Source organism: Adiantum capillus-veneris, chromosome 27 (assembly GCF_014529385.1).
Source record: "Adiantum capillus-veneris isolate H3 chromosome 27, ASM1452938v2, whole genome shotgun sequence".
Lineage (NCBI taxonomy): Eukaryota > Viridiplantae > Streptophyta > Polypodiopsida > Polypodiales > Pteridaceae > Adiantum > Adiantum capillus-veneris.
Window position 1 is genome coordinate 11939408 of NC_140957.1, and position 20198 is coordinate 11959605.

Here is a 20198-nt window from a genome sequence, read left to right on the forward strand (position 1 = left end):
CGTATGGATTGATTTGCATGTTTTAATTAGTGTTCTGCTTGATTTTTGAATGCTCGATTCATTAGATTCTTGTATATGTGCGCGTGTTTATAAAGTGTAGAGTAGAAATTTTGATAGATATCTACATCGTTTTGTTGCTATGGTGTAGGATTGAACCTGTAGAAGTTACACACAATGCCCAACATGCATCTCAAGCATGCAAATATGACATTAAAACACACAAACGTGAGTATAACTGGAAATCAAAAAGGTCCTAGGGATATAGAAATAAAATCCAAGGCTGTGGATATGAGTAAAGGGGTCCTAAAGATAGAGTCCAAGGGCTTGTAATAGAGTGGGTGGAGATCAAGACAGTCCGTAGGGCTTTATAATGGTACTAGAGCTCAAAGATGATGGCTTTAGACATGGGAAGGGCCATTCGGTGCTAAAAATAGCATCAATGCCTCACTTTAAGGAAGAAGGGGAGGGGGTGAGTGCCCTCTTGCTTAAAGCAGTGGTCGAGGTCAACCTTGACAAAACAAGGCAAGAGTTGCACTTTTTGCCGCAATGAGAGGAGCATTTTTTGCTTCTGTATCACCTTCATTCAAAGTCGATACTGAGCGACACAAGTAGTTCTTCCCCTCCTTCCCCCTTCTCTCTCTCTCTCTCTCTCTCTCTCTCTCTCTCTCTCTCTCTCTCTCTCTCTCTCTCTCTCTCTCTCTCTCTCTCTCTCAGGATCTATATCAGCTATTCATGAGTCAAGACTCGCGTGAGACGTGGCGGCTCTTTCATGAGCAATCCCCCCCCCCCCCCCCCTTCTATTTCCTCCACAGAGACCTGGGGTCAGTACGCATCATCTTTGTACACAGTACCTGAACAGCCGCCCCTCCCCAACCCCCCCGACCCATGCCCACATACATGTGTCTTTTTCACCGTTGAGATGGTGAAGAAAGCTATTGACAGGATGAAGACTGGGAGAGCATATGATCATGAGGGCCTAGTAGCTAAGCATTTCATGCATGCCAAAGACCTACTAGCAGAGCTTCTAGCAGTTATGTTTAACCGTGCCATGTGTGAGGGCCTACCGGACAGTTGGAGCCTATATACGATCGTACCTATCTTCAAATCAGGAGACCCCATGGAGCCTGGGAATTATCGCACTATTATGATCGGGCACACACTGGCACAGTTGTATGCATCCATTCTTGAGCAACAACTGAGTAGATGGGCAGAGAGGGAAGGAATGCGTGCAACTGGGCAGGCATGATTCAGGAGAGGCTTCTCTACTCTTGACCATATCCTAACACTCAGGGCCATCATCGAGGAAGGTAGATCTCATGGGAGACGGATCTATTGTAGCTTTGTGGACTTCCGCAAAGCTTTCGACATGGTACCCAGAGCTAGACTGATGCGCAGATTATAGGAAATGGGAGTACCCACAGAGCTCATTTGGGGGATCATGGCATTATACAGATCAGTAGTAGGGCATGTACGCACCCCGGAGGGACTCTCAATACCGGTTCACTCCACTATTTGGGTGAAGCAGGGTTGCCCGCTCTCTCCTACTCTTTTCGGTATGTATGTGGATGAGGTTTCTGACTACATTGATAGGGACGGGGATAAAGGTGCACAGTTGGCAGGGACATGGATTCCACTTTTGTTATATGCGGACAATATCGTGTTGATCTCCGAATCCCTAGAGGGAATGCAACGTCAACTGGATGCTTTGCATACGTTTGCCCACGAAAGTGGTCTGTCTGTCAACCTTGGTAAAACCAAGGTTATGGTGTTTAATACCACCCCACAATGGATCAGGAGATCAGCACCTACATTCACATACGGCCAGGAGACTGTGGAGTATACAGACGCTTACACTTACCTTTGAGTGGTTTTTACTGGACCCACATTCTCACTCAGAAGAGCAGCAGAGACCAGACTGACTAGAGCCCACGCAACATTGGGTAGATTGGAGAGGATGTGTTCGCAGGTTCAATTTCAGGAACCCCGGACGAAGCTCTGGCTCTTTGACACCTTGGTGGCCTCAGCATTGCTCTATGGCGCTGAGATATGGGGACCTTCATTGGATCACCACGGGAGGCCGGGTCGCACAGACGGATGGCGAAACATGGAGAAGCCTCTCGTCTCTATGATCTCGCGGCTCATTAGAGCCAAGGCATCAGTACCACGGGCCATTATCCGAGCAGAGCTGGCGGCCCCCCCACTAGTGGTAGAGGCGCTCACCAGATCAGTCTCCTTCATAAACCGCACATGGGAACTTCCCAGAGACAGATATGCACTCATAGCACTTGAGTCCTCCCGGCAGTTAGCCATACAAGGAGATACAACATGCTGGTATGGGGAGATGACATCATGGTTTCAGGCGCATGGGTTCAGCATAGACAGGCTGCCACCATTCCAGTACTCATTGGATGCACCATCTCTCATTCTTACACAGTCGGAGATCACCAAGCTCATCCGTCAAGACCTGACCCAGCTAGACACCAGGAGGACATAGATACAACCAGCACAAGAACTGGGCACGAAGATGGCTTTCTACAGAGACCACCTTCTCCAGCTTACGGAAGATGGTTTTGTGATGAGACCCAGATACATGGATACCCACCTGTCTCATGGGATACCGTGTGCTATTGGCCAGTTACGCACATCGTCTCACCAGCTGCGGATTGAAACCGGGAGATATAGCGGAGTACCAGCAAAGGCCAGGACATGCCCCTTGTGTGACATGAACCTGAGACAGAGCTGCATTATACATGCCGCTGCCCCATCTACTACGAGATACGAGGCCGCTTCCATTGCTTTTTCAAAGAGGGTTTTGGACCACTCTCAAGAGTAATGGGATACGAAGATCAAAGATGCCTGGGTTTGTTCTTGCTCGAGCTGCGCAGACACAAAGAGAGCCTGATGAATGGCGAGGCTAACCAGTCTCAAAGACGGATTACAGACTTCTTCAGAGCAGACACGGGACAGCCGCAAGAGCCACTCCCACAGCAGAGCTCCCCCCCGTCTCACACCAGAGGCACATTGATTGACTGAGCGATTGAACTGGGGAAATCCAGGTGCCCATGACTGCGCAGGACTACACAGCATCGACGGAGGCTACGTCAAAAGATTCAGAGCACGCTGGCCAGGCATGCACGACGCCCGACCAGACTACTAACCATGGAGGAAATTGATGAGATTCGCCAACGACCGATGCTAGATCTTTTGTGATTCAGCTATCCCAACTAGCCGCCCATTTTTGCTTAGTTTTTTCAGCTTAGCTCACATCGACCTATCCAGAATCCCATAATATATATCTTTGTTTTGTACTATTGATTAGGTTATTTTGTTACTCTGACTTTGTATCAGATCCCACCACCTTGTAACTTTCTGGTCTCATAGGTCACTATGGCCTTTTGAAGACGTTAATATAACATTTCATTTCATTTCATTTCTCTCTCTCTCTCTCTCTCTCTCTCTCTCTCTCTCTCTCTCTCTCTCTCTCTCTCTCTCTCTCTCTCTCTCTCTCTCTCTCTCTCTCTCTCTCTCTCTCTCTCTCTTCAGCTGTTCCGCGCCATACTCGAGTTGGCTTCACATTAAGGGCACCCTAGTTTGGGGCTCAAGCATTTTGAGGCCAAGGTCCTTGACAAAAGGGGGATTACCATATAGGATTAAGCCCTTGGCAAGACTTTACAAGTTCTTCAGAGTTTGGGAAAATCCAACTGAGGCAATAACACACAAAGATCGGGTAAAACTTTGTAAATTTGGATTTATTCTTGATGATTTTCTTGAGTTTGCACAATTCATGTATGGAGTCTTGACGATGTTAGTCAATTTTGAGTTACACAAGGTGTGACTTCGCTACAAGAGGATGGTACAATTCGGTTTCAACTTATAAAAAGGAGTTATTATGCTCTAAAAGGAGCAATTTCCTTTCTTACTTAACAGTTTTTTCTTCTTATGTTATTCATCATTTCTTTGGAACAACCACTTTCGACCAAGAACATAGGTTCAATCTCAAGCATACTCCACCTAAACATCCAAATGTGGCTATGCTGGTTGTGCGAGCATAAGAGAATGATGATCTCCAAAATGACCATGTATTCATTGGCATGCACAAATTCAGTTCTCTTCTATGATGAACTAAAAGAATTGAACTTAATCTGACGTCAATTAAGACAGATTTAAACTCATAGAGCTAGGCAATAATTTTATGGTGCAAGTTGCCAATGATCAATCGAAGCTTCCAGCCATGGCCGGTCACAAGGGAGGCGGAGTTCCATCATCATCATAATCTCCTCCTGCGGGGCATGACAACCAAAATACTTCATCATAGATGAAGGATTTGAAGCCACCTGTCTTACAAAGGTGAAGATGGGAACATAATAAAGTTGCACTTGATAATTTTATGGTGCAAGTTGCCAAGGATTGCTCGAAGCTTCTAGCCATGGCCAATTGAAGAGGTTACAGAGTTCCATCATCATCAGAATCTCCTCATGTGGGGCACAACAACCAAAAAATTTCATCATGGATGAAAAATACGAAGCCGCCAGTCTATAGAGGTGAAGATTGGGAAGAAATTGAGATGCAGTTAACACGTTCTTGCATAAATGGGCATATGTTTATCACCTTTGTACTACACCATATGTTTTCTGTTCCCTGGAAACTAGTTCACCACTTGAAGGCAAGGCTTACAAGTGGTGGATTTTGCTAAAATCCGACAAAAAGTCTACAACTTGAACAGGTTTCAAGCTCCTTCCCACATAGGATTTCTTCCTTGTAACGAGGATGACAAGAATTGGCAAGTGTTTTATGAATACATTATCTCATACCACCTATATTCTCATTATAGGGAAGTTATTTTCAAGCTGGATGGTCTCAACAAATTTCACAAGGTGTGGGGATTCTTAGGAGGATTACACCGTTATGTTAAGGCAAAAATTATTCATTTGCATCCTATAAATTTGGAAGATACTACACACACCACTTTTTACATTCAAGAAAGTTGTTGGCTTGGACATGAGTGCTCTATTGTGTAACTTTTGAATGCACCAATCATGGCCACTTCACATGTGCCAAACACCAGACAAAAAGAGAAGAAGTAATATGGATCGTGCCCATGCAACAGTGACATTGCCAACAAAACCTTGGCATTCCTCCCCGCTATCTTTGTTATTTGCTGCCTCATTGACGGGACAAAAGCGCGGAAGACACTATTGCTTTGTGGACATCCGGTCCTAACCAAACTTTCTTGGCTTGACCTAACCAACCACCCATGTACGCAGTGATTAACATGTGCTTTGTAGAAGGAAGGAGTCCCACCTTTGCTCCTAACTGAACCTCCTTGACTTGACCCAACAAACAAGCAACTACCTATGAGCATGGAATTTGTACAATGAAGTAATAAGAGAAGGTTCGGTTCGAAGAAAAGGGGCTTTGCTCCTCATTGAACCTCCTTGACTTGACCCAACGAACGAGCAACTACCTACGAGCATGGAATTTGTACAATGAAGTATACAAAAAACGAGGGACCTTATCGACAAATATATTTAAATATAGAGATTAACTCTTGAGGACAAGGGAGCAAAAGCTTGGAGACATAAACATGGTCACAAAACAGGAAGAGAAAGAAAGGACAATTGAAAGCTGCTCTTTTTCATCTCTCCAATTGATGCCAAAATATCCGATAATAGTGGTTCTATGTTAACTAGTTCCCCATTGTTAACGATCTTCAAGTGTCAAATGATGTACTTTCAACCGATGTTGGAAGGCTTTATCAATTGGAGATACCTTTGAAACAATGTTTTGTCTTGGGCCTTTTTAGATTCTTAAACTAGGGAGTCATTTAAAAAGTGTTGGTTTGAAAGGTTAATCACCTCTCACCATTGCTTGAATAGAAAATTAATATACTTCACAATTTAGGTTACCTTAAGTTTCTTACTTCGTCCCTCCATTGTGTCTTAGGGACTTCGAAAATTGTTTTTGTGATATTTACTCTTGATCCTTGCTTATCTTCTTCATAAAAAATATCATTTGTGAAACAAAGAATTTTTATTATGCTTGAAATGCATTTTTTCATTCAACTACTTGGTTTTTTCTTCACGCATAGCTAGGTAGTAATGTCACTCACACATAATGTTAGGATAGGCATCATTCCCATAGGACAACATAACCATCACTGATGATAATGCATGCAAATGATGTAGTTTTTTTAAACCAACACAAAACTAAAAGCTCTCATCGAAGAAAGACTAACTGGAGATTGTTGGATCTCTCATCTGCGAGCAAGCGTTCACCTTTCACTCCAAAATTCTTACCTCTGAAGCGCAAGCACATAATAATGCTACTAGCCACATGACAAAAGGGGGTATCTTCTACTAACCTTACTCTATTCAATACTCATACATTGCTACTCTTGTTTATGGTATGTCCTCGCTAGCTTGCGTACACATGTAAAAAAAACTTGGGTTTACCTACGAAAAGATGGTGTATGTGGGCTACCAAAAGTATGTGCGGTTGTTCGATTGTAGTGACATATTGGGAGGTGGTGGCACAAGGCAATTAGCCTGCAAATGCTTTGTTTGCATGAAGCTCCAGCCAGATTGCTCATTGCTTTTCTTTGGAGGACTCATAGTCAACATGCCAAAGTCTTAGTGCTAACGTGCAGTGGCAAGAGTGCAAGAGGCTTTTAAGTTTAGTTTTGGGACGTGAGCTTTGTAGGTCGTGCTGAAGGCGGCATTTTGGTTACATCTGTGTGTTTCGTGAGTTTTATTGTTGTTTTGAGACGCAAGGGCAGAAAGCGGGGGCAGAGGGACTCTGAGAGAGAGATAGAGAGAGATGGGTGCGGGCGGCGGAGGTGGGTTTCGGGTGCTGCACCTGGTGCGGCCCTTCCTGTCGGTGCTACCGGAGGTGCAGACGGCAGATCGGCGAGTTCCCTTCCGCGAGAAGGTGCTGTACACGGTGGTGTCGCTCTTTATCTTCCTGGTGTGCAGCCAGCTACCGCTTTATGGCATTCACTCAGCTACGGGCTCCGACCCCTTCTATTGGATGCGTGTCATTCTTGCCTCCAACCGAGGCACTCTCATGGAACTTGGCATCACTCCCATCGTCACATCTGGCCTTGTCATGCAACTTCTTGCAGGTTCCAAAATCATCGATGTTGACAATAATGTTAAGGAAGATCGAGCTCTTCTGTAAGTCGCTTCATTGGATTTGCTTCACTTTTTGAGATCTGTGCATGATTTTCTCTAGTGATCCGTGAATTCTTTTTCCTGGTAGGGTATGTTTAGTCAGGTCAATTTTTGTTTGAGTAGAAATTTTAAATTTGGTGTGTTACAGTGCGCCATTCTTTTTTGATTGCAGCAATGGTGCCCAAAAGCTTCTTGGTGTTCTGATAACCATTGGCGAGGCGGTTGCTTATGTGCTATCTGGCATGTATGGAGATGTACGCGATCTGGGAATTGGCAATGCTATCCTCATCATTTTGCAGCTGTTTTTTACAGGGATCATTGTAATCTGCCTCGATGAGCTTTTACAGAAAGGATATGGCTTGGGTTCTGGGATTTCTCTGTTTATTGCAACCAACATCTGGTAAATCAAGTCTCTATCTGCGCTGGTCTGTTCATTTTGATTTATCCACCTGTTTAAGTCGTTTTTCTTCGTCTGCAGTGAAAACATAATCTGGAAAGCGTTCAGTCCCACTACCATCAACAGTGGCCGAGGTGCTGAGTTTGAAGGGGCTGTTATTGCGCTTTTTCACCTTCTGATAGCTCGAACAAACAAAGTGGGGGCTTTGAAGGAGGCCTTCTACCGCCAGAATCTCCCTAACGTCACAAACTTGTTGGCGACTGTGTTGGTTTTTCTCATTGTAATCTACTTTCAGGGGTTTCGAGTTGTTTTACCAGTACGCTCCAAGAATGCAAGGGGTCAGCAAGGCTCCTACCCTATCAAACTGTTCTACACCTCAAATATGCCAATCATCCTGCAATCAGCACTCGTGTCAAATCTATACTTCATATCACAGGCAATGATCTTATTTTTTAAGTCAATTTCTTTCTGTCTTACATGTATGGTAGACAGAGCCATCAAGGTGGTGCTTGTTCTGCTGACAGCTTCTCTACAAGAAATTCAGCAGCAACCTGCTGGTTAACCTCCTTGGGAAGTGGAAGGAATCAGAGTATTCATCAAATGGTCAATTGATTCCCGTTGGAGGGTTGGTTTACTACATCACCCCCCCTTCAAGGTGACTATTAGTGTAGTTCTGCTGTATCTGTTAATGTTCTTAACTTTAACAAAGGTGCTGAATGACTTGTCTCCTAATTGCAGCTTGGCTGAAATTGCTGCAAATCCGTTTCATGCTCTTTTCTATCTTGTTTTCATGCTGACTGCATGTGCACTTTTCTCAAAGACTTGGATCGAAGTTTCTGGGTCGTCAGCTCGTGATGTTGCAAAGCAGCTCAAGGTGCAGGAGATTTTTTATTTTCTTCTCTTTCCTGCTTTTATCTGTCGCTAATTTTTCCCAAACAATCCATCCTTTCACAGGAGCAACAAATGGTGATGCCAGGCCATAGAGAGTCAAATTTACAAAAGGAACTTAACCGCTACATTCCAACAGCAGCTGCATTTGGTGGAATGTGCATTGGTGCTTTAACTGTTGTTGCGGATTTTATGGGGGCTATTGGATCGGGAACTGGGATATTACTGGCTGTCACCATCATTTACCAATACTTTGAGACTTTTGAGAAAGAACGAGCAAGTGAGCTTGGTTTCTTTGGATTTTAGGTTTGGGTACTGTAGACATGTTTCCGGGAATGAGAATATGAGTTGTAGTCCCCTCAAATGGAGAGGGTGCCGCTGCTGCTTTTGTTATGTTGTAAGATTGAGGTGGTAATGCCATCCAGTTGGTGTGGGCACACCCTTGCAGTACGCAATTTTATGGAAGAGGCTGCTTGTCTTTGAGGTCATCCTTATTTAAGGGAGATAGCTATGTCAGCTCACTTCTTCATAACTGTGGTCTCTTTTCATGAGTTCTTTTGACAAACAAATGCCACCAAAAGGGGCCTTTAGTACTTGGGTTGCATGGCAGTATGTCCTGTCAAATCTCAGTTTTGTAGCATCGTTTAGTAGTAATGGTACTGTTGTTTAGTGCAGTAATCATTGTTTTCCTTGGGTTGAGATTTGCTTAAAGGACAGTTAAGTGTTTTTTATGTGAATCAGGGTACCAATTGAACCGCTTACAAAGAGCAATCTGATTTACTACTCTATAAGAGGGAAGATGGTTGCTACCTGACATTGCAGAGTTTGGCTGCCACCAGCTTTTATTGGTTTTACGAAATTATGGTTTTAATGGGTTTGTGCTTTTTTCTCTAAATTGTCCTTTATTATATAGATTTGGGAAAGGTAAAATCTATTTTATAGCTTTCATCCATCACCTCATTGGGAATACTTCCTTACTTCACACATTCATTTGTTTGTACTCGAGGTTCCTCTGTTAAAACCTAGGCGTTTTATTTTTGAAATGCAGTTTTACTTGGTTTAGATGAGATACACTTTGGTGGCGTGTTCACTTTTACAGGTTTTCGAGTAGGCAATATGCCAAGGAAGTGCAACACATGAGTTAAAGCTTTTTTTTGTTGCAATGGTTTAAAATTTGTGCTAATTTGTTATTGTGGCATGGCACAGCTTGAGATCTTGTGAGTTGGGACAGTGTCGACTAGTGATGCACATTTTCGTGTCCATGAAACTCCCAAGAATAGGTTTGATCAGGTATAGAGGCTTGAAAGATTAACCTGCTAGGTTAAAAGCTTTACTCTGAATTGTGTTTCTCAATGAGGGAAAGAACCGTATCATTGATATTGTCAAAAGTCTTTCTCTCAGCTTCACAGATAGTAATTACGCAGGAGCCATCATCAGTATCCTACTGTGTTATGTCAAAACGCAGACTTCTTTATGTTATGTTTAACACTGGTCTGCTGTCATGGTATTTTTTGGTCTGCTCAAAAGGGCTAAGGCTATAGTGATGCATTCCCTTTTTGTTAGTGAAAAATCTCATATATATTTTAAAAAAATCAATAAACGAGTGTTTGATTGGCGAGTGCTCTGCAACATTCAAGAAAGTGTTACGAGTGCTAGTGATGGGTTGTTGAAAAATGTGAAGGATCCAATGTGAATGGTCAATTTTGGAAAAAGGCGAAAGGCATCTTTTGAGATCTTCCCTTGGGGGAGAATGAGTCTCTCTCTCTCTCTCTCAGCAAGGCAAAGCTCTCTCCCTTTGTAGTCGTTCCAGAACCATCTCGCTCCAGAATCTTGGCGGAGGCGGCGGCGGTGGCAAAGGTGTTAAGGGAGGCGCAGGTGGTGGCCTGGGCCAAGCTAGCCGGCGGGGGGGGGGGGGGGGGGGCAGCTTGGGGGCTATGGGCTGATAGTGGGACAGAATGCGATCAGCCTTGGAGGGGAACATTGCAACTGGCAGCAGGGTGGGGGAAAGAGAACCAGAGGGGATGTACATGGGCAGTTCAGACACGAGGCCCTCTTGCACAATTGCATCTCCCCTTCCCCGTGTCTGTGGCCGTGTGGGGAAGAGAGAGAGAGTGTGTGAGAGAGAGATATGGAGAGTGACGTGTAGCACAATTCTATGGCCATGCTCGTCTTGTTTCCATTTTCCCCTTCCCTCACTCCCCTTCTCTGCAAGGAGCTAGCTATTGCACAAGTACTGTGGTAAAGAATGTACTGCAGGAAGCTTCATCCGATTCCACAAGTTCCTCTCTCTCTCTCTCTCTCTCTCTCCCCCCACAAGCATATCTCATCGGCTTCAGCTAATTCCAATGTCTTCCACACAACCCACTCTCATTATATTTAATATATTTTTGAGCAGCCATCTTAAATTCTTTAACATTTTTTTGGTAGTTTGAAACTTGCACATACAAAGGTATAAGTTGTGTGTGCTAGCTTCCTATCACAATTCCCACACTTCTTTTTGCTATTATGAGATGCATAATTGATTATAAGTACTCAATAGTTTAGTTGAGCTCATCCTTTTTTTGGTTCTTTTTACATAAATCTAATCGTAGGCCTCATGATTTTATCACTTGTGAAAGTTTGTCTTTCTTTCTTTTGGGATTCTGGGTTTCTTGTGTGTGTTGGGGAGAGAGAGAGAGAGAGAGAGAGAGAGAGAGAGATGAAAGGTTAAATTAACGTCTTCAAGAGGCCAAAGTAATTTATGAGACCAAATGTTACAATTGGTGAATCTGATACAATGTCTGAGTACAAAAGTTACAAAGAATTGGAAAATGGAAACTAATACGAAATAGGTGAGGAGTGATGGGGTTAGGGCTTAAATAATGGGTTAGTTGTTACAAAGCTGAAACAAAGATGGATCAAATGAGGTACCAATCATCATATAAGATCCCTCATCAGTCACTATCGAGAGGAGTTTTACTAAAGAGAGTTCCTTCCGTTGTGTATGAGAGGTAAGTAGACGGGTGTGATATCTCAATGTTATGTTGAGCCATCTCTCTCACTTCGTTCAATTCTTTGAATTGCTAATAGAGGTCATCACGTGTTGCTTTTCCCTAAGAGCCCAAGTAATAGTAAACTAGCCTTGCTTGGTTGGTCTTACCATAGAAATTTGTTGATGTGGTGTTGTTTTGATCTGTTGTTGCAAGTTAGAAATATTATGTATACATGTAGTAGATTGTATTATAGATAAATGCAAGAATTAAATTGGACTATTGACCTGATCATCGAGTAAGTGTCTTAGTGAGAGTGCAAGTGAAGAGAATGCTGTTTTGTTAAGCTACACGAAAATCATGTGATTAGTTAAACTTTTTGTTATGCAATGAGGAAATGACACAAACCGCAGATCATACATTGCATGTCGTATAAAGGTTCCATATAGAAGTATGGTGGAAAGTTGGCACTCTGTCTCCCAAAAACCATAATCGGAAGCCATGCTCTACCTTGTAGTCTAGTTGTGCAGTCCAAGTGAGCACAAACATGGAGATTTGGATGCAAATGACGAACCTATACCTAATTGAAGAATCTCCTCCACATGACAACGAACTTGAACTTGATTATGATAATGGATACTTTCTAGATTATGATGGTAGCAAAAGCATCTCTACACTATTCTTGGAAGTGACGGGCATGATGTAAGGCGAACGTGACACGAGTTTGTTTTGGATGATGATAGTAATCATGATTTCATTTTTACAGAGCTTGCATAACAACTCACTCTACATCACATGCTAATATTTTAAAAATCAATGGTATAATATCAAGAACCAAGTGGAGTTTGAAATGTCTATTAATGGTTTTGCACAAACATCTACAATATTTGGTCATACCTTGGTATGGAATTGATGTGATTTTGGGTATGCCGTTTTGACATAAATTCGATCCTCACCAATTGATTATAAAACACGTTCACTCACTTTTTATACATAACAATAAATATTTTTGCATTCAAGCCATACTGGGGCATAGAAGATTTTGTACCTTCCCCACACAAAGGCTAAGAGAAAGCTACCAAAAGTAGAATAGAACATAGCTTGTGCTTGTTGATAAAGTGTTAGCCAAATCATAACCACCACAAAACGATTCTCACAAGGAATTTCTTTCTTGATTCAAGGATTGTCTTCTGTATGATATGCCTCATAGAGTTCCACTTTCATGACCTAAACACCATAATACAAATATAATTCTTCGTAGTGAACCTCGGCGAGATCACCTAAAACATATGTACCTATCGTATGGGTTCAATAGAATGATCTTTTTAATTTTAAAAAAATCACATTTTTATCACTGAACACCCTACCACCTTAAGAATAGATCCTATTGCACGAAAAGGAATACATACCTAGTTCAAGATTTTCTAGATGGGGGACTCATAAGACCTAGTAGCTCACTATAGGGGGTTCACTATAAAAAGTTCACTTTAGGGGACTCATAAGACTTAGTAGCTCACTATAGGGGGCTCCAATACTTCTTGTTAAGAAGAAGAATAGAACATTCTTATGTATATTAACTATATGGCTTTGAACAAAATCACTATCAAGGATAGATTTCCTATTCCTAGGATAGGCGACATTAACATTTTGAAAGGGGTACAATTCTCAATAAAATTGACCTTAAGTTGCAATATCATCAAAGCAAAATGATTCAAAAATATGTCTACAAAGTTGCATTTGGGACACAAACTGGCACTATAAAATTTCTTGTTATGCAGTTTGATATTTATGATGTACATGTTACTTTCACATGTATGATGAATATAATTTTAATTAATCACCAAGACTTTGTCATTGTCTTCTTTGATGATATGTTCGTGTTTTGTAGTAAGTTTGAACAAGAGAATAAAGAACATTTAACGCATGTGTTTGACTACCTCAAATAGAATCAATTGTATTTGAGCCCAAAGAAGAGTAGCTTATTTTAGCTTGAAGCTGAGAACATAGGATATATTGTTTCAAAACAAGGAATTTCTGTTGACCCAAACCAAATAGAAGAAATTGGTTCGTGGCCAGGACCTCAAAATCTGCATGAATTATGTTCTTTTCTAGGTCTTTGGGATTACAAAAGATTGTAATTTTGCTTACAAAACTCATTATTTAACTCTTTTGTGATAGAGAAACACTCCATATGTTTGGACTAATTTGAATGAAAGTTCATTTATTATTCTCAAAAGTGCTTTAATGAGTGCAACAATTTTCCATTTGCTTGATTTCACAAAATCATTCTTTGTTGTCATCACTAATTTAAGTGAAAAAGGTACCAATGCAATTCATATGTAGGATAACCACCCAATTGCATTCAAAAGTCGTACATTTGAGGTTTCTAAATCTAAATACATTACGCATGGCAAACAATTGACTACTATGACAAACCAGTTTTGTGCATCGATTATTGAAGATTTGTATGAAGTGCTATATGCTAGTGATAGAGGTTTTGGAGCTACATTTCAATAAATAAGTTTCATAATTTTTATCGGATGACTCTATGCACTAATGCAAACTAGTATGTCTCATCTTGTTTGGAATATCAAAAGATTAACTCGACCACAAGTAAGAAATTGGGTCTTTTGCATCCACTTCCTATTTTTGAAAGACTTTGCAAACACATTTCAATGGATTTTGTGACTCATTTTTCACTACATATTCTCGAGCATGATACAATGTGGACTATTATTGACCATTTTTTAACGTGCATATGATCTTTTTGGTAGAATGCATTGGTAGTCTATATATTGGTACATTCTTTGGAGGGGACAAGTTCTCACACTTATACTCCAAGCTAAGAGTGACTGCTTCATTTTTAGTGTTGAGACAAGTAACATGTTCGCGCATGTTTCTTTCTTCTTTGCCAACCTAAAATTAACATAAAAACTCATATCTGGATCATGCTTTGTTTTATGCCATTGAAATCCAAGGGAGAGTAATTGAAACTTTGTAAACAAAAAAGGACACTTGCTCAATTGCATCATGCCATTGGGCTGCTATAGAAAATGCATGGCATTGTTTCCATTGGAATAAAAGAATAAATAAATAAATACAACATCATTAGGGCTTGTGCTAGCTGTACTTAAACATATCACTAGGGTACAAACTTTGATTTTCCCTTATTTTTTCTTCTTCACAAAAAAGCTAAGGGGGGCATCATCATTATCAACACTCTAGCTTCTTCTTCTACTAGAGAATGGGGTTGATCTTCTTTTCCTCGGAGAAGGTTTTTTCTTCTTGGGCGAACAACCTTTGCATCCTCATCCTCCTCTGTCTTAGACATCTCTAACTACAACAAATCTGCCACATAAGCTCGACATTGCTTCATTGCACAAATGAGGTCAACTCTTTAGCTAGCTAGTGTTCCACCCATCTCACAATTGAGTAGTAGCATAGGCCAATTTTTCTACAAACATTCAAAGAAAACTTTCTAAGCTTCCATTATAGAATGGCTTAGAAATCCCATCTCCATACCAATCCTTGAAGCTATTGCTTGCATGGAGAGAAAGGCATTGACTGCTTTGATGGTGCCTCCTTGATGTTGCTATCCACCATGTAGCTCCCTCACTATTTCCATGGTCTAAAACATTGACAATTCCACCATGCTAGACCAATGAGGTATAGGTGCATCTGTATACTCAACAATTGTTGTTTCACCGAACATCTCCTTGTTGCCAAACTAGGAGAAGTTTTTTTTAACTATACATAAAACATGTTAGACACTACATCACCATTGACTGTGAAGACAATGCACTTCTACCTCACATATTTTTTACCAGTGGCATCGGTGGAGTTGTGTTCCTGATAGGAATGGTCCTCTCAAGTAAGGTATCATAGGTATGCAAAGGGCCCCCACTCTTCAAGAAGTCCTTAACCCTCTTCGAGTTCTAGTTTTATTTTTCTTTTTTATCTTCTTTTACCCTATCGATGGTCCTCAGACCCTAACCGATATGTGTCCCATGCCTTCACTAGAAAGGAATCGTTGTAATGTTTTTGTTTTGGTCCCATAGGTCATATCTAACCTCCGACAATAATTCAAATCTATCTATCTATATATCTCTCTTCCCCCCCCATAGAACGGGACACACACTCATAAGACTTAATTTGAAGGTTAGAACATCCACAACAATTGGAGGTAAAAACCTAGTTTTAGTATAATCCCACCTACAAATTTTGAGATTTATCTCTAATGTTTTAAAATTATAATTTTAGAAACACTCACTTAATAGGTGGGACAGAGTGAGTTGTAATGATTTAGAAAGAACATCCCCGTGCTCCAGAAGAGCCATGGATGCAAAAAGAATAACAACTTAACATCACAAACTTCTATGCTATATATAATGGAGCTTCAATTTTAAATTGAAGGTGAAACTACCTTTAAAGTTCACAGAAACTACAAAGTTCATAGAACCTAAATTAAAGTTAGAGAATCTATCCATAGGTTCCTTTTGCATTGGCTTGGCGGTCAAGTGGTGTGTTGTGGCACGACTATCTTCTTGGTGGCAACCCCAAGTCACAATTAGTTCCCCTCTGCTATCTACCATCACAGGGTGATTCCCTTTATCAGTTGGCGTATCTAGCGGTGTATGATTAGGAGGTTGGCTGATGCCATGGCTTGAGTGGAGCATGGCTTACTATGTAATTTTTCTTGGTTCTTTATACATTTATCACTCACAATTTGTGAGTGATATATTTTTGTTACTATGTAATTTTCCTTTGTTCTTAATACATAATATCACTCACAATTTGTGAGTTTGAGAAAAAAAAAGTTTTGAGAATCTACAAAGTGGAGAGAAGCTTAGTGCAAAAACCTTCAAATATAGTAAATTTGCCTCTAGAATTTTTGGGCAAAAGCATGTTACAGTCGAATGCTAAAAAAATCCTAGCTATAGTGTGATCCCACCTATAAGTTTTAAAATTATCTCTAAATTCTAGATTTGAAGGTGAGGAAACCTACAAAGTATAGAGAAATTAAGTATAAAAGCCTTCAAATATAATAAAGTTATCCCTAAAATTTCTCATACATAAATTTCCAAGTTTTTGGGAGAAAGCACTACGCCTCAACTCGATTTAGTGTAAACCCTTCTAAAAAAATTTAAGATTTGCCTCAAAAATTCTAATTTGCCTTGAAGCGTTCAAAGAAACCTAGGTTTAGGGAGCAATTTCAGATACAAATTTTGAGACTCACCTTTAAATTTCAAATCAACCTGAAGGCAAGAGCGCCCGCAAAGCTCAAAGAAATCTCGCATAAAAACTTTAAAAAATAGTCAACAGTTGTTGGAGTTGCCTCCCGCCATTTGTTGAGGTCCGCTTCTGCCTTAGGCTTGCACACCTTCCTCCTTGGATTTGTTGGATCAAACTTTCCTCATTCCACCGATTCCCCATTCGTCGCTTCTCAATTCTATAGATGTTGATTGTCAATTCTTGATTGCAAATTCCGTTTGTCGATTGTAAGACCAATACTTAATCTCCCTCTCTTCTCTCTCTAGTGCTGGTGTGAGAGCCCTTTCTCTCTAGAAAATGGTATAATCTTTCTATCACCCAAGTGTGGTAGAGTGGTTATGACATTTCTCTCTTGAATAACAGGTCTTGAGTTCAACTCTCGTTGGATAGATCTTTGAGGTCTCTTGGAATAGCTTCTTGCGACGTTAAAATTCTCTTCTTCTCAAGAGTGTGTGTGTATGGATGTGTGAGTGTGTTAACACTAGGTCGGTAATGGGACACTTTTATGTTCTGACACTTTTACGTCTTGTTAAGTCACCATTTTGCTTGAATTATTTGAAGAGTTTGAAAAGGAATTTCAGGTGCTATAAATCCATAAAGTTTCCTTATGAGCTGAAGAAAACTTGACAATTTTTTGGAGTATCGATCTCACCATTAACCTTGCTCTTGCACAACATTCCTCAACCTAAATTGTGTGAAAAAACAAGTCCTATTTTTGGCCTCTTTTAAAAGTTTTGCAACTATACCACTCTAAAATTCATGTTTGTGAGGTTTATATTGCTAGAGGATTAGCCTTAGTAGTTCTCAACATGTTCTAATGCTTCTAGGGAGAATTAAGTGTTAAAGTTGAAAGTTATGACCAAATCATAAGAATTGTGTGATCCTATCTTTTGGCCAAATTTAGCAATTTTATGATATTTTTTGGTGGCTTTCTTGATATCAAAATGCAACATTAATTGTGTAAGTGGTATTTGCAACATGAAGCTAATCTTCCTTGAGTTTTGGGACACCTAATAAACTTTATAGCATAGTATACAACGATGGTTGAGTTTTTCAATTGCAAAAGGATACAAGAGGTTCTAGTGTAGCAAGTACAACTTTCTCAATATTGCTAGTTTCTTAGGCCAATTATGTGAATTTTGTAGGTAGTAACCATATCTAATCATAAAATTCAAATTTGGCTAGATATTGAGTAGTTTCTAGAGGATTCTAGAGGTCATACTGCTAAACCCAAATTTTTCTTGTTTGCTATTTAGCACTTCATCATTATCCGCAAAATTTCACTTGGTAAGAGATCTATTATTATTTTGACATGCTCAATGGCTCCTTTTGGAGTTAAAGGCCAAAATGAAACTAAGAAAACATGTATATAGTATCTGTATTGAGCGTCATTTTAGAAACTTTGATGATAGGTCCGCAAAATGGTAAAAATGCAGCTCTTTTGTACCTGATTCTTTTTCCAAAAATCAAAATATTGAAGCAAAAGCAACCATATGTTTTGATCAGCAACCCACCCATTGAAGTTAACAAGAAAATCTATCTCATGTTCTACAAAAATCCCCAGTCTTAGTTATATGCAATCAATTGTAAGAAAGTGTTGTTTTGGGTAAAATGGATTGGTCCATCAACTTTGGAGGCTTTTTGTGACCATGCTATGAAATTTTTTACAATTTTCTTATTTTTGTCATTCGTAGTAGTCCTTGAACTATAAGCTCATGAAAGGATTTTCCAGAATGAGTAGATCTACTATGATTTTGGAAGAGTTTTCAAAACTCTAAAAGGACACTTTTATGTCTTGTTAGGTTGCCAACCTAGTGTTAATAAGAAGAGGAAAATGGTATAACCTTTCTATCACTCAAATGGGGCAGAGTGGTTATGCCATTTCCTCTTGAATAATAGGTTTTGAGTTTAACTATCGTCAACGGATAGATCTTTGAGGTCTCTTGGGATAGCTTCTAATGACGTTAAAATTCTCTTCTTCTTCTTCTTCTTCTTCTTCTTCTTCTTCTTCTTCTTCTTCTTCTCTTTCTCTTTAGCCCAGGAGAGCTTGGTGCTCTCTCTCTCTCTCTCTCTCTCTCTCTCTCTCTCTCTCTCTCTCTCTCTCTCTCTCTCTCTCTCTCTCTCTCTCTCTCTCTCTCACACACACACACACACACATGCACGCACGCACACACACATGCACACACGCACACACACTTATGGCTAGTTCCAACTTGATTGTAATTTCTTTAATTTTTATTTTGCTAGGACTACTAGTTGGGGATGCCCAGAGTGTACTACTGGCTCCGGTAAAGAATGTTTTCAGGACCTTATGGTATCTTTACCTTGTAAAATAAAGGGGACATTTTTCCCCGTAGGGATAGGAGCTTGTATTGACTAAGGTGGGATTGTACAGATACCTAACCCTATAGTTAATTAAGAACATTAGAGTATGCGGGTTTCATGGCTCTGCATTCATTGGCATTTTTTCCAAAACCATGGTGGCTCCCTCATCACTCTCTCCATTATGAGAACTTGCGGTGTGGTTTAACTCCACATCTAGTGTAGGGGCCTGTGGTTCTATGCTGACAGTTGGCTGCCACTTGCTCCATAACACCTCCTTTTTCTTCCTCCCTAAGTTTGCCTCTGTACGTGGCGGCGCACCACTACTCTAGTAACTTACTGTGGATGGGCTCGATGTACTAACGTGAGGAAGGTGTAACCTGCTCCTAAACCCTATAAAAGGTGAGCTTTTTTAGCTCACTTAGCATTGGTAATGTGTGCATGTGTCCTTGATGTATTTATCTGCATAGTAGCACTTTCTATGACCTGGCCTACTGGTTGGTACTATTGAGTAATAGATCTATGGCTAAAGGCAAGGAGAAGCAAGCCATTGTGGAGCTAGCTGCTTCGACTCAATCTCTGGTGAATATTGGCATTAAAATGGATTCTTATCCGACAGAATGATTATGTTTTTCTCGGATTGGTTTATCATGCACAATAAGGACATGTATGGCAACTCATGTTTTTGTTAATTTTCCAGTATTTACTGCTCTCCAAATGGTCAAGTTTCATTAGATTAAGATTATGATGCTATTCCTCATACTCAGTTTTGCAATGTCACTTTTGTTGTGGCTTGGAAGGTGTATGCTCATGTAAGAGAGATTTCAATTACTTGGTAAAACATTGAGGTTCAAAGTTGTATTAGCGGCATAGGTTGTATGTCCCTTCTGTAAATGAAGGATTTCCTGTTGTTATACATATTCAGTCCTATCCTGGGCTTGGGTAGTTTCAACATTAATGAGGGTATTGTAGCCTGTTAAGCTTGTTGTTTGGCCCCTTATAAAGCTGAGGCATGAGGACGATGTTATTCATAACACTTGGTGATGAAAACCATTTGGTATTGTGGACCTACTGGTTTGGGATGTAACTTCGGCCTGACATAGTTTGGCACCAACCGGAGGCTTGATTTTTTAAGGTTTCCTCTGGCAAACACTGGAAGTTGTTAACTTGGGCCTGTGTTTA

The 20198-nt window shown here is 40.5% G+C and overlaps 1 protein-coding gene across 1 annotated transcript; it reads left to right on the forward strand.

The window, feature by feature from the left end:
• Nucleotides 1-6612: 6612 nt before the first annotated feature.
• LOC147421508 (uncharacterized) lies at nucleotides 6613-8986 on the forward strand. Its single transcript, XM_086502664.1, has 6 exons — nucleotides 6613-7172; nucleotides 7342-7569; nucleotides 7648-8002; nucleotides 8091-8221; nucleotides 8305-8440; nucleotides 8521-8986. Exons 1-6 carry the CDS (start codon nucleotides 6817-6819, stop codon nucleotides 8758-8760), a joined length of 1446 nt encoding a protein of 481 aa, XP_086358790.1. The 5' UTR covers nucleotides 6613-6816; the 3' UTR covers nucleotides 8761-8986.
• The last annotated feature ends 11212 nt before the right edge of the window (nucleotides 8987-20198 follow it).